The sequence below is a fragment of the Clupea harengus genome, chromosome 4 (genome assembly GCF_900700415.2).
Source record: "Clupea harengus chromosome 4, Ch_v2.0.2, whole genome shotgun sequence".
NCBI classification, from domain to species: domain Eukaryota; kingdom Metazoa; phylum Chordata; class Actinopteri; order Clupeiformes; family Clupeidae; genus Clupea; species Clupea harengus.
Genome location: NC_045155.1, coordinates 10,305,946 through 10,321,066, shown reverse-complemented (window position 1 = coordinate 10,321,066; position 15,121 = coordinate 10,305,946). Strand labels below are relative to the sequence as shown.

Genomic DNA, 15,121 nt, shown 5'->3' with positions numbered 1-15,121 from the left:
TAATCTTTCTCTGAACAATTTATCAGAGCTGGTCAATTCACATTTGGCTAACCTTTTTCAGACAAAAAAAAAAACTATCCACAATAAGCATGGGAATTACCGTGGGGAAATCTGCCTTCCAGGTTGACCAAAGTAGACTACTAATGAAGCACACAGCTGCTCCTATCTGCAGCTAAATCAGATCAGCAGTGTGTGTCTCTCCCTGGCCAGCCTGAGATGTGCACACAAACCACAAAGGCATCCAGTCTGGCATCAGCTGTCCAGCAGTCTCTGTGGGAGAGGCAGCCGTGTCACCTAATGTTCTCTGTAGCTGATCACCTAGTCTTTTTACCGCTGTGTTGGTCTTCCTCTTCTGCCTGATTACCGCGTCTTAACAGCAGGGAGAGAAAAGCTGTTTTTGTGTCAGTGTTTTTTCAGCTGTCAACGTTTCCAGAGAGCCAAATGTTGGTAATTAGTGCAATCTGTTTCCTAAGTATGATCAGGGGGATTATGAGAAGCTTGTAGATTAAGTCCACACAGTGTAGCCTTTCATATGATGATGAATTAAGCAATGAAAAACATATACAAAGACCATGTGATCAACTGATCATTCGATCTATTAATCATTCGGTCGGTTAGGAAAATACTTTTTACACACAGTGTCCATGTTGTACTTCAAGAGCTTCAAACCCCTGAAATACAGTAATGACACTTCTCTCTAATGTGTTCACACTCAGTCCAGCCTCTGCTTTCTTCCTCATTAAAGCACATCAGTTGCTCAACAGGATGAAGGGCTGCTGGATAGTGTAATATAAATGGTCAATCCCACACTGGTATTAATTGCCTCTGATGAATGAGGATTCGCCCTAATTAGATGGCTGTTGGCTATCATCATTTCTCAATGATGTGTTATCCATATAGCACATCAATCTTTTATCATGTGTGGATATTAGATGGTAATAGCGTAAACTTATTTCCTTCTCTGAAATTAAATATATGAAATTTGTTTGTTGTACATGTTGGTGCAGATGTAATTCAATGTGGTAATGTGGATTGTTGTGAAATATTGCAGATTGTCGATTGGTTTCCCCCACCACACTAATTTACCCATTGTACAGCTATGATAGAGACATAATGAGTTGATCCACCCCAAGGTTCATCCATGAAACCTGGAAGTCCTCTGCCATAAACATCAGGCTCACAGCATCAGTTTACAGAGTCATGCGGTTGTTTGAGAGATGGGGGTCACCCTATAACCCAATTGCTTCCTGTTCCTCTCTCATGTAGACGGGTCCTGGAGGCAGCAAAGAGGGCAAACCTCACAGGTCACTTCCTATTTGTGGGCTCAGACAGCTGGGGAGCAAAGAGCTCACCAATCCTGGACCAGGAAGACATGGCAGAGGGAGCTGTCACCATCCTCCCAAAAAGGGCCTCCATTGAAGGTTAGGCGGTTTAGAGGTGTAACTGCTACCTATTCAAATGCTTTGTACAGGGTTACTACAGCTGAAATCATGAGGTTTCACAGAAAAAGGTGTTGCTTTGAAGGGACTCATACATGGAACTCCCACGTCTGCACGGACACACCCCAGCATTACGTTGACCGACTCAAGTTTTCGCTTAGAATCTTGCTCATGTTATGAAATTTGCAAAATGATTTTGCCAAATTGTTACATTAGCTTTAGGTTTTGTGTGGCGGACTTTGCATGCTGCCAGCCACATTGCCCATCAATAAAATTAGGGCCCCAAGAGTTCTACAAGATCGATCTCTTTTTTCCCCTCTGCTGCAGGATTTGACCAGTACTTTACCACCAGATCTCTGGAAAACAACCGCAGGAACATCTGGTTTGCTGAGTTCTGGGAAGATGATTTCAGATGTAAACTGACACGGCCAGGTATCAAAATCGACAGTGAAAAGAAAAAATGCACAGGTAAGGATATATTGGATGTACTTGCATTTAAGTATTTTGATGATCACTTTATCAACCTATTTGTGGATGTCATTCCATGCCATGTCTCTCTCTCTCTCTCTCTCTCTCTCTCTCTCTCTCTCTCTCTCCTTCTCTTCACACTACTCTGTCACTCCATTTATCCATTTGCCTTTCTGTTTCTCCACCTCTCCATCCCTATTTCTCTCTGTTTCTCTCCATCGTAGGTAATGAGAGGATAGGCCGTGACTCTCCCTATGAACAGGAAGGGAAAGTGCAGTTTGTGATTGATGCTGTCTACGCCATGGCCCATGCTCTGCACACTATGCATCTGGACCTCTGCCCCGGATCCACAGGGGTCTGTGACAAGATGGACCCAGTGGAGGGACGCATGTTGCTTAAATACATACGCTCGGTGAGCTTCAATGGTAAGAACTCAAAATAGCAGCTAATCTGTGTTATCTAACACATTCAGAGAGCCTGCACATATCAGTCCCAAATCTTGGCACAAAATGCATTGCTAACATCCTTTTGAGATTAACAAATGTTTGTTTTTGTCCTTGTCACATGTCGTATGATTTGTGAGAATGAGATTATATGCTTTCTGTTATAGCTATAGGATTTCATTTTTGGTGTATAGGGTTTGATAATTATTTTTGATTAAAGTTGTGAGTAAGCCACAAGGAATCTGTAGATATATGCTTTGAAATTCGAAGTGCATATTAAAATGAAAACATAAATACAGAAGCCGTAAACAACAACAACAATATTATTATAATTTATTTAAAATTTAGAAGCGATACAGCTGGATGACGTCCTTTTAAATATACGTATGTGTACTTTAGCTACGATCATATATAAGATTTAAAATGTGAATAGTTTTACTGCTGTTTGTATTTCTTTTTGTGAAAAGGCACCCTTTGGTATGCTGTTCTGGTTGTTTTTTAGCGAGATACATGTTTTTGCAGTCAGTCTGTAGAAGTTTTGCTTTAGAAGTTCTTCTTCTCTGATGGCCTTGGCTCCCTCTGCATCAACAGCTCTGTGGCTCTGACTTGAGGGGAAAAAACTCTCTTTACTGAGGAATAGAAGCTATGCTGAGAGGACACCTCTGTAGTGCCCTCTTACTCCCCAAATCTATCTTTCCATCTCTCTCTCTCCCGCTCTCTCTCCCTTTCCCTTCTTTGTCTCCTCCCTCCTCTTGCTTTCTCCTCTCAAACTACAAGAACCCACCCTTCGCCCCAAGCTCATTTAAGAAATAATATATCTTCCCTTTCTCATTTGGCGGGTAAGAGGCTTTCGATGAAATGAATTCACATTAAGACTTCCCCCTCTGCGCCAGTGTAGTGTAGCTTAGTTGTGTGTGTGTGTGTGTGTGTGTGTTTGTGCACACGTGTACATCTTTTCCAAAATAATAGGAGGAGAGGGGAAAAAACCCACTCAGATGGGAATGTCTTAGGGGGATCAATTGAACAAGCAATGTGCGTTACAGGAGAGACAGAGAGAGAGAGAGAGAGAGAGAGAGAGAGAGAGAGAGAGAGAGAGAGAGAGAGATGGAGGAGGAGAGGGTAGGGGTGGCAGAGAAGAGGGAAAAAAACAGTTAAGACCTCATTTTCATGCTGGCATGCCAGATGAGGCAGCCGTCATCTTTTGGAGAGGGAACACCTCTCCTTTTTTTCGGCGCTGCACGAATGCTGAGGTTGCTTATCAGTGATTAGAGAGGACAATCTCCTGGCAGGGCTGCAATGACGCCCGCACAGAATCTGAGGCGCTTCTGAGAAAATGCAACCCCACCGAGAGCATTGTGCTCACCGCCACATCTCCACAGCGCCATCCCCATTCAGCGCCCGGATTCTGCTGATGTTCCCGGCGCTGGCTTTCAGCTCAAGCTTCCATTCAACATATGTTCTTCTTTTTTTCGGGAAAGACTTGATTAAAGTTTAAAAATAGATGTTCGGGAGTGTATATAATATTAAACTCGTTAGGGTATGCATGGCTGGAGCATCCATCGCTAACAGCTGGTGGTACTGAGAGGTTAATGTGCACGCAGAGCTCAGAGGGCTGGGATAGGGTTAGGGGAGGGTTAGGGGGGGAGTTGGAGAGGGGAAGTGCAATGGGAGCCCTCAAGAGTCTTCATATGTACTCATCTTTAACTGGCAATATCACAGCCATTTGTTCTGGATGATACAATCACTCTGAGCCTTTGGAGGGTTTTGTTTCAACAGTGTGGATCCCTGCTGTATTCTGGTGGGTGTGATGTGTAGAGTGCTTGCAGGTACTCTGGCTTGTGTGTGATTTGGAGGTGTCTTGTGTTTGTGCAGGTAGTGCGGGCACTGGGGTTCTGTTCAATGAGAATGGAGATGCTCCAGGGCGTTATGACATCTTCCAGTACCAGCTGAGCAATATCTCCAGTCCTGGGTATAAAGCCATTGGCCAGTGGACCAATCAACTGCGACTCAATGTAAATATGCGCCATTTCTGTTTACCCATTCAAGTCTCGTCCCCATAAAATGTTTTTGGCCATTTTTGTCATAGATGCATGAGTAAAAGCTAGTGTGTTGCTCTCACCTTCATCTTTTTCCTTTCATCTCTCCTGATTGCTCCCTATCCACCTCTCTCTCTCTCCCTCTCTCTCTCTCTCTCTCTCCCTCTCTCTCTCTCTCCCTCTTTGTTAGCTGGAGGACATGCAGTGGTCTGGGGGCAATCGGCTGGTGCCCGACTCGGTGTGCAGTTTCCCCTGCAACCCAGGTGAGAGGAAGAAGATGGTGAAGGGTGTACCCTGCTGCTGGCACTGTGAGCTGTGCGACGGCTACCTGTACCAGGTGGATGAATTCAACTGCGAGTCGTGCCCCTTCGACATGCGGCCCACGCTCAACCGCACAGGTTGCCGGCCCACGCCCATCATCAAACTGGAGTGGCACTCGCCCTGGGCCATCATCCCAGTCTTCTTAGCCATCCTGGGCATCATCGCCACCTCTTCCGTGGTCATCACCTTCATCCGCTTCAACGACACTCCCATTGTGCGGGCAGCAGGCCGCGAGCTCAGCTACGTGCTGCTGACGGGGATCTTCCTCATCTACCTCATCACCTTCTTCATGATCGCCGAGCCGGGCGTGGTGGTGTGTGCTCTCCGCCGCCTCCTGCTGGGCCTGGGGATGTGCATCACCTACTCGGCCACGCTGACCAAGACCAACCGCATCTACCGCATCTTCGAGCAGGGCAAGAAGTCCGTCTCGCCGCCCAAGTTCATCAGCCCCACCTCACAGCTGGTCATCACCTTCATACTCATCTCTGTGCAGGTACGGGGTAACACACAGGCCCAAAATATACAACATATACAAAATATACAGTGACACACACAGTTAACACTGTCATGCACTGACATATAGGACACACAAACACACAATTATATTTATGTCCAACGCCTATATGAAGTGCTCATACTGAAACCCAGACATACATATAGGGGATACAGCACAGATTTTCACAACAGCACATATTTTAAGAACTTTTTGGAATTCAGAACCAAACAACATTAAGAGACACGAGCAAATATTGTCAAAGGACGTTATGCAACCACAACTCGCTGTCACGCATACATAGAAACACACGCACTCATACACACACACACACACTCACACAAACACACTTGGGTGTACACACTCACACACAGAAGTGCTTGCAGCAGCTCTGATTGATCTCTTTGAAATTATGCCACAGAAAAATTGTCCTCGTTTGTGGGTTATGTCCTACTTTGAATATTAGAGGGATTTGGATCACACATCTATTTGAGCGTGACATGTATTGCACGCCGGACCTTTTTTTGTATACAAGCCTACCGGTTAGTTATTATAGTTTTTCCCAAATATGAAATTCTAACTGCGGTATATGAGACTATTTGAATGTGTACCACCTCCCAATATGAGATACATCATGCATAAACATGTGTAGCATATGTTCATTAAGACTGTGGACATCTGTGTCAAGATAAGCACTCATACAGAATCTGCTGCGTCGGTGTATTAGATGGTTCAGTCCTCATGCAATATTTCACACAAGGACAGGTTGTGTGTCAGATCAGGTAAGCTCATTGTGTCTGATTGCAAAAAACCTCGCACCCCTCCCCCCAAAAACCACTGGCTCTACAAGTAGGAGACTTCACTTGGCATATGAGACTCCCCACTGATCACATGCCCCACTGCGCTCCATGGAAAAATATGATTGATAAAGACCCTTTTTGTAGTTTGATCTTAGCTGGAGAATAATGCCGATGAGCCAGTGAAAGTGGGGAGAGCAGCCTGCGAGCTGAGAGGAGATTAGCAGGGCCGTGACTGACAGCGGAGCAGTGCTTCACACCCCTCCTCCAGCACATGATCACAGATGTGTCATAGAGACCCTCGGTGAGCGAGCTCGACTCTGCCGAGTTTGGTGACAGGAACATCTGTCTCCTCCGAAGCTTGCGTCTGCTTTGCCTTTTACCTTCCTACACCCCCCTAAGCTGAAAAAACTTTCCACTAAGTTACTTCTCTTTTCTTTTTTTTGTTGCCATCAGTTAACAAGTACTCTCGACTCTTTCTGGTGGGGGAGTGTTCATTTTAGGTGTTGAATGTTCTTCCACAAAGAAGTTGAGTTTACTTGTCCGCATGGATTTCAGCTTTTTTGCCATCACAGACGTTTTGTATTCTACCTCTGTCTGGTTTTTGTCTCCTTCCTTTTGTGTTTTGACTGGGAGTTGGTAGACTGGTGGTGTGGTCTTCTTTATGGACGTTTGACTGGTTTGGATATCTATTGTCGGTTTGATGGTTAGTGATCTATAATACAGGATTACACAGAGCTGAAAAATATGCTAACACATGCTCACTTTTGCAATTCATCTAAATTATATACCATATTCTTAACTATCATACAGTCCCAACCACGTACTTTTGGAAAGTTTTTGACTCTTGGTATAGTTTGTAAGTTTGTTTCTTGCTATTTTATATTTGTATTTATTACAGCCTTGCAAGTAGAACTTTCAGTGCACTCCATGCTGTATAATGCAATATACATGGACCGACTTTGACCTGGAACACCATGTTCACAGGTGGTGGGTGTGTTTGCGTGGTTTGGCGTAGTGCCCCCGCACACCATTGTGGACTACGAAGAGCTGCGACCTGTGAATCCAGAGCTGGCGCGTGGAATCCTCAAGTGTGACATGTCCGACCTGTCACTCATCTGTTGCCTGAGCTACAGCATCATCCTCATGGTGACCTGCACCATCTACGCCGTCAAGAGCCGTGGTGTGCCCGAGACCTTCAACGAGGCCAAGCCCATCGGCTTCACCATGTATACCACCTGCATAGTCTGGCTGGCGTTTGTACCCATCTTCTTTGGCACAGCACAATCCACTGAGAAGGTATCTATAAAGCACACCACATGGTATTGGAGGGGTTGGATGAGAAGGTCGCCCCTTTAATTTTAGTGCCTAACAAATTGAATCATCAGATACGTGTATCCATACCACTGCCATCTCAAAGGGGCTTATTCGATTACACCACGGAAAAGCTAACTTAGCTCTCGTCAGAACATTGCATGCCACCTTGTGGGCCTTGTATCATGTACATTTTGGATTATAGATGCGAACTGAGCACGCTACTCTGTAGAAGTAACCTTCACTCCACAACCCCCCAAAAACGTCACTAGAAACAGTGCTGGAGCTTTCCGCCATTTTTTATGTGTGGCCAGTGCACCTTATTTCTTGTTTAATACATTTAAGATGCCAAGCTTAGAACCGCCATCTCTGCCCTTATTACTCTCATACATCTCCCCACAGGCCATACACCCCATGAGTAATCCCCAGAGTAAGTGTTGAGAAATGGGACTAGAATCCACAGAGAACATGCTGCATGTGTGAACAGACTCCAACTATCCACAGACCAGCTACATCTAGGAGGGATTACATGGCTAGTTAGCCAGGGGCCCTGACCCAATCGAAATGTGCTGCAGTTACTAATCCAAGCAGTGCAGTAGAAAGTCCACCAGCGCACCGACCATAGCCAAGAATCTTGCTCTTGCTCTCTCACCTCCATCAAATTCTTCCTGCTGCTCCTTGTGTTTCATATACTGAGCGGTACCTTCCCCCCATAAGAGGATTCCCTGGGGCTCTTCCTCCGGGGCACCCCCCTCCTCAAGTGGATGGCCAAGCCTCTTACCAAGACGTGCATATATGAGTGTTGCATGTCTTGAAAGATGAGCTAACCACTAGCATACCCACACAACTCGATGAATTATGTAAGAAATTTCATGTTTTGCGTCCTGGTGATTGGAATAGCGGTAATTTAGTGAAGCATCTGACCACGAAGGAAAAAAAACCTACCGTCTGCACTACACTACTGTACTGTCGTACTGTCAGAGAATAATGGTTGCCTTTTATGATAAGATGGGTTAAATGGGGCTATACGAATGTACATTTTTATAGCATAAAATGTTGTTCCACACTCCCTTCTAAAGATTTACCAGTGAGTCAACCTCTATTCACAGCAGTGCAGAAATTCACATTTCAGAAAATGGCTGTGTTTTCATAAATAGTTAAGCGCGTAAGTAGAAATTTATGTAAAATGCACTCCATTGTAAATGCAGGCATTGAAGTAGGGAACAACCTGCCAAGCTCCAGATAACAAGTTGAAGTTGCATTGCGAAACATTATTTTTTTCTCCTATTGAAGCATCCTTTGATATGGCAATGAGATGACGTGAAAGGGTGGATGAGGCACACGAAAAGGAAAGAAAGAAAGAAAGAGAGAGAGAGAAATAGAGAGAGAGACACAACCACACACAGAGAGAGAACAGGAAAAAAGAACGTTTCATTTTTCCCTTTATCTCGACAACACACACCATGACATGGAGACAAAAGCTGTTCAACCCAACAGCACTGTTCTGGGAGCTTAATTGTGGGAGCAGGTTGATGGGTGGGGGGACTGTGTGGGAGACTGGAAACAATGTCTTTAGCCATCTTAATAAACCTGAGTGCTTCCCGCCGTGAGGAATTAGGAATTAGGGCATTAGTAACTGCTCTGCCGCGGCATTCACTGTCCAGGTGCCACAGGCACATCCAGATGTATTTACTCTCTGCTAACCGTCCACAAATATCTATTGGCAAGTCAGGGGAATATTATATATATATTTGGTGAGCTGCGGCAATGACGCAACCCTTGGCATGTATTTGTGAAAATGTGTTTTAGATCACCCCTCATTCCTTTCTCAAAGCCCCAACACTGTTGCATTGTGTGAGGATTTCCAGCATCCAACCCTGGCTCTTTAGCTTTGGTGGGCGTGTGTGGGTGTATGGATTTGCTGAACCTCAGTGCTTGTGCTCTCTTGAAGAACCCAATGGCTCCCCCACCTGGGGTTAATACCGCAAGCAAGCAAGGTAAATCTGATTCAAAACATGAGGCCAGAGAAGAGTCAATTCAAAATCAGGACCAAGACAGTGCAAAACCAGATAATTTGTCCTATTCAAAAATAAAAAAACAACATTTAAAAACTGTATCAGTAGTGCAAAACTGTACTGTAATCTCCTTTTTCACTTCCCACATGCACACAGCTCTCCATGGGCTTAGCATGTGATTAAACCCTTCTGAACTCCTCTGTAGTTCCAAGATCAAGGATTGGATACCCAGGGATGAGAATGCAGATCTGCGTTATGCTGTAAGACACTTTGGATAATAAGCACATGCAGAACTAATACATGTAAACTCCTCTCTTCCTTTCCCCTCTCCCAGATGTACATCCAGACGACCACCCTGACTGTGTCAATGAGCCTGAGTGCCTCGGTGTCGCTGGGGATGCTCTACATGCCCAAGGTGTACGTCATCATCTTCCACCCGGAGCAGAATGTCCAGAAGCGCAAGCGTAGCTTCAAATCCGTGGTGCAGGCGGCCACCATGTCCACCCGACTCTCCCAGAAGTCCATAAACGAGAAGCAGAACGGAGAGACTAAAATTGAGCCTGACAGGACACAGTAGGTTACTTTTTGGGATTCTGTCTTTATCCTATTTTCTCAGTAAAAAAGTTTTCTGTCCCTCAAGGAACTCCACCACCACCAATATGATATTAATATCAAACGGCATGAATCTCACTTCTAACATTGTGCGCATCACATCTATCATATCTGAGTTCAATCTTCTTGTGGGCTTGCTTATGATTTTGCATGTAATGTTGTATGTAGATGACATCTACAAGCTGACAAAAAAGCCAATTATACATATCTATTTGACTTCAAAAGATTTGGTGTTTCAGTACAGAAATGTGACTACTATTGAACAAAACACTGGTCAAAACTGGATTTAAAATGACAGTGGAATAAATCTGTCAATAAAAGCTGTCTCTATTAAATACAAAATATGTATCCTTCAAATCCTGTCCTTCTGTTGTTCACGTTTCTCTCTCTCTCTCTCTCTCTCTCTCTCTCTCTCTCACACACGTCACTTTTTCTCTAAGCCTCTATGTTTATCTCCCCCTCTCTCTCCCTCTCTTTCCTGCTCTCTGTCCTCTTTCTTCTCTCCCTCTAAATCTCTGCAAAGCCCTTTTGGGTTTATTTTCCACTCTCCTCCTATCTCTATAGCACACTCTCACTCTCCTTAACGAAGGAAATTCCAGGCAGCTCATCTCATTACTACATTATTATTGAGTCCCTTGTAGCAAAAATATTGCTAAGCTTGCATGAAATTTCCCAAAAAAGATAATTGTTGGTGTGAATTTTGGACTATCAGAAGTACAAGCTTTGTTATCATTAAAGTGGAATTTTAAAAGGCAAAGTGTTATACCTGAGGGTAACATTGAGAGGAACTGATTCAGCAATTAATTTAGCCCACTCTTTAGATTTGAATTACTATGTTAATAAAAAATGATATTCCTCTTCAATTTAAACGTAATTTGAAATGACCTAATCCCTTAAAACAGCTGTATGACATTTCTCAAAGAATGGTTTTGTTTAAAGATTAACATGGCATGGTTATTTTTGTTTCCCTGCCAAATAATTATTTTGTCAACAGTCATTCAGTGTATGCAAGCAGACATCTCCAAATGAGGCTTCAGACTACCTGAAACAGCACTGGTCCTCTGTTCCTCCCTCGCTCACTGGCTTGTCGTTTGTACTTTGCATGAACTCCGGCAGCTTCATGTGGCCTGCATTTTACTCATTCGTCGTTCCCTTTTTGTCATTCTCTCATATGTTTACGCCTTAAACGTTTCACTGTTCACATTCCCTGCAAAATAAAATGGTGGCTATCCTAGCTATTAATCAGGATATGCCACTGCTCATATATGCAGCAGTTTATTAAAAATGATATTAAATATCCTGCTACTGTCTGATGGTCTCCCTTCCAGTACCTTTGGAACAAAGCTATTATTGAGATTGTGGATCTTATCATATTTTAGGATAGGATATTGAAAAAGTGAAAAGGTGTATGAAGTCTATTTTCAAGGAAAGATCAGAAGTTTGTCTGTCTGGTGTAAACAACAGTTTTAGTGACATTGAAATAAAATAGCCCATTGTTTTGCCTTTGAGGAAATCATGATGCGACTGTGCATTTACTCTTCCTTACATGGAACAAGGACAATGGCTTCTATCTCAGTTTTTCAGTTGGTGCTTTAGGTTATGGAGCCCTCCAAACAGGAAATCCCTCAACCAAGCCATATTCCTTATGAGCCAATATTTGCATCTTGACAGGAAATATGAGTAAATGCGTACCAATCCCTAATGTATAGCAATGCCTGCATGGTTCATTGGCCAAGAATGGTTGTACATATGCTTGGGTTTATCTTAAGTCTGGTGAAAAAAAATGGAGCACAAAAAGCCATTATGTTCTCATTTTCTGAGGCATTGCATGGCCATTGTAAATTACTTAGTTACTTCATCTTTCTTGTGAAGGCAATTCTCACTTGTCATGTTTTTTGACATATTCTATATGTGAAGCTATTATTTGTGCCACTGTTTGAACCAATACATATTTTCACACTATGCTATGTGTTCTATGTGTAACTTTATTAAAATAGATCCTCTGTTGGCACCTCTTTTGAAAGAGGCTATACTATCCAATGAAATATAAATGAGTGAATTGAACTGCACATTGATTCTGTACATATCTTCTATTTTGTTATGACAGGTAGCCCAAGATGGATTATTTACTATTGGAGGCCTGACAACAAATGGACTTTGAGCAAGAGACTGTTGCTGTATACATTTGAGAAAGAGGAGACTGCTCCTGTATACAGTATTAATAGCTTAGATAAAACACCCAGATCTTCCGGTGTCAGTATCGCCTGAAGTGTGGCTCAATAAAAATAACTGTTGTCAGCAAGATGCTGAGAAGAGAGACGGAGCAACACAAAACCAGTTCTAGGAGAAACTTGAAATGCTTCAGAGCTCATGTTTGTAAAAACACCATCAAAGAACTCAAGCCTCATTACACTACTGTGTCAATGTGGATGTTGGGAAGCCAGAGTGCAGAGGAAACCCCATCTTAGACGGAGGGATTGTTTTGCACTGGAGACTGGACACAGCAGCAGCTGTCTATGAGTATATGTCTCTCCTGTCCACTGAAGTAGCAGCATGGGTTTTGTGATCGTTTGTTTGTTTTGTATGTGTGTGTGTGACTTCAGCCATTTTCTCTGAAGCAGCGGCGACTGTCACTAAATCGAGATCCCATGTTTAAATGAAAAGCACAGTTAGGTTATATGAATAACATGAGAAGAAAAGCAATGCATGGATTTTTATTTTTGTGAAATCCATTATATAATTTTCAAATGATCCTGAGATGTTTGTCATGAGCGAGCCATTTCCCTGCAATACAGTTTTTTTCTGACATATCATTGTATATTCAGTATACATTCACAGTTGATAATTCCGTCATTGAAGCATTACACAAGACAGCACATTGATTATGTTTTCTGAATTGCATAAGGTTATCAATAATTACAGTGCTTTTTCCTTGAATTCATAAGCACAAGACATATGTTTGTATTTCCATAACCTCACCAATAAAAAAAAAATCATCTAGCATGTGCACAACGTAATTAAGTCCTTAACCCACTGGTAATGATAAACAAAAACATACATTTCAGATTTCAAGGTTGTAAATATAGAGTATAGTTTGGTGAAATAAAAAAAATGCACTTATGGGTACATTTCTAGCAAGGATGAAAGAAAATGGATGCATGCAAACGTTTAATTCGTCTATGGGGGATGTTGGAATGGTCAACCAAGAATGATTTACATTTTTGGTTCCTCATTTCTCAGCCATCTGTGTAATGTTTTTTTTTTCTTACCGTAATTTCACCAACACTCTTTGAAGCCTTGGTCCATGGCTTGACTGTGTCCTTGTGAAATTCAAGATTCCTATAATTAGCTCTCAATTTAACACTTGGAACATGGATCATAATTATGGGTACTATGCTGCACAATGATTGGGTGTTGTGGAGCCAAGGGAATAGCATTTCGTCACCCTGGTGATTTCTCTTATGATGTGCCCATTCACAGATATGTGGACAAAGATGTGTTTGAGTACCAAAGTCTGAGTGTCAGAATAGTGTTGATGGCTGATATGGCATGAATATAAAGATCTCATATTGCTAAGTATACATAGATATACTGGAATACATTTCGTTAAACATATAATTACTTTAATACAGTAACTTTTGGGTCAACCTTAACAGATCAAGTCCTGTGACTGGAGTATTTTCTCATGTGGATCATATGCCATCAAATTTAGCTAGATTTTCAGTGCAGTGTGCAAATCACACGTATCATGCTAAGTTTCAGAAGAGTTGTGCCATCATTACATGTTTTTTACTCAATATGATCATACAAAAAAACAGAGGAATTTCATTATTTATTACTTGAACTATTTGTATATACCTTTAGATTATTCAATTAAGGTTGGAGAGGTAACTGTTATTTCCTTTTTGTACTGTAAGGAACTCAGGTGTTTTAATGTGAACTGAGATCAATCTCCCAATTTAATTTTCACATTCATAGGATTGTTGTACTTTAAACTCCCTTCTCTTGGATGAGTCTAAGATTTGGGCATGGCATTGTTATGTCTAATGGTACTTTGCATGTTAGAATAAATGTTTTAATGAAACAGATAGTCTTTTGTCTCTATAAAGATAATTGGCCAATATGTTCGTGTGTGCTTGTGTCTGTTTTGCTACGCATCAGATAAATCCAATGATCAATCCAAATAAAAGAGCTAGTTAGAAATCTCTAATTTCAACCAGAAACTTGAAAAATCTGATTCATATACTTTTCATGAAGTCACATACCATAACATACCATGGCATTAGATTGTCACGACGTTGAATATTTATTGAAATTGTGTGAAATTATTGATAAGTTGTATTATGTTTGTTTCATCCAACTTTAAAATATTTAAAGGTGTATGATGAAAGATGAAAGCGAGTACAGAACCTTTGTGGTTCAAGGTAAGTCTTGACATGATGTATTTCAGCACAGCCACTGGCAGTCATAAAATGTCTGTAGAATCTATCCAGATGTCTTCACATTGTATGAAAAATGTGCACATCTTCAGAATATATTGTATATATATTGTCATTTAAGTTCACGATGACTGATCAAGGCGGCCTTCATTAGTGGACTGAAATACACTGGTAAAAAGCAATATGACATTTATAATATCAGACTAAAAACAAAATGACCCAAAACCAAATAAGATAATATAATACAGCTGAATGTATGAATGTATATGATTGAATTGAATTGAATCTGTCCCTGCAGTGTATTATGAACTCTATTCAATGATGATATGATGACACCTTGTGGCCATGAAGAGCAATACATCTGACTGTTAGCAGTGGCAATGCCTCAGAGAACAAAAGTCTATGATATATTGTTTGTAGTTTGTATTCAGAATAAGTTATAATATGAACCTCAGATGTGTATAGCCAGCCACTACTTACAGCATAGCCTACTGAGGTAATTACAGTGTTTTTCAGACCTAGCTAGATAAAGCTTGTTTATTATACCTTCAGAGTTTCGAAAAAGTAAGTTTGTCAACGTGTGTAGTTACAGCAGGTCAACCTTCTGTAGGTAGTGTTCACATAGGCCTAGAAACAAAGAAAACAGTATCCAATTAAAACGTAACCGGGTAGGTACACCCTGCTGCTTATACCCACAAAATGAAACACGCCCTTTATGCTGGGAAGGAAGCTGTCACCATTAAA

The 15,121-nt window shown here is 42.0% G+C and overlaps 1 protein-coding gene across 1 annotated transcript in view; it reads left to right on the top strand.

Moving 5' to 3' along the window:
• The window catches only part of grm6a (glutamate receptor, metabotropic 6a), a 33,567-nt gene extending 19,506 nt beyond the window's left edge, over positions 1 to 14,061 (top strand). Inside the window, exons 5-12 of the mRNA XM_012826081.2 lie at positions 1,267 to 1,421; positions 1,767 to 1,907; positions 2,132 to 2,332; positions 4,223 to 4,362; positions 4,577 to 5,200; positions 6,985 to 7,296; positions 9,661 to 9,899; positions 12,046 to 14,061. Of these exons, the coding sequence (XP_012681535.2) occupies positions 1,267 to 1,421; positions 1,767 to 1,907; positions 2,132 to 2,332; positions 4,223 to 4,362; positions 4,577 to 5,200; positions 6,985 to 7,296; positions 9,661 to 9,899; positions 12,046 to 12,049 (1,816 nt within the window). The 3' untranslated portion in view covers positions 12,050 to 14,061. The remainder of the gene's footprint in view (positions 1 to 1,266; positions 1,422 to 1,766; positions 1,908 to 2,131; positions 2,333 to 4,222; positions 4,363 to 4,576; positions 5,201 to 6,984; positions 7,297 to 9,660; positions 9,900 to 12,045) is intronic.
• The last annotated feature ends 1,060 nt before the right edge of the window (positions 14,062 to 15,121 follow it).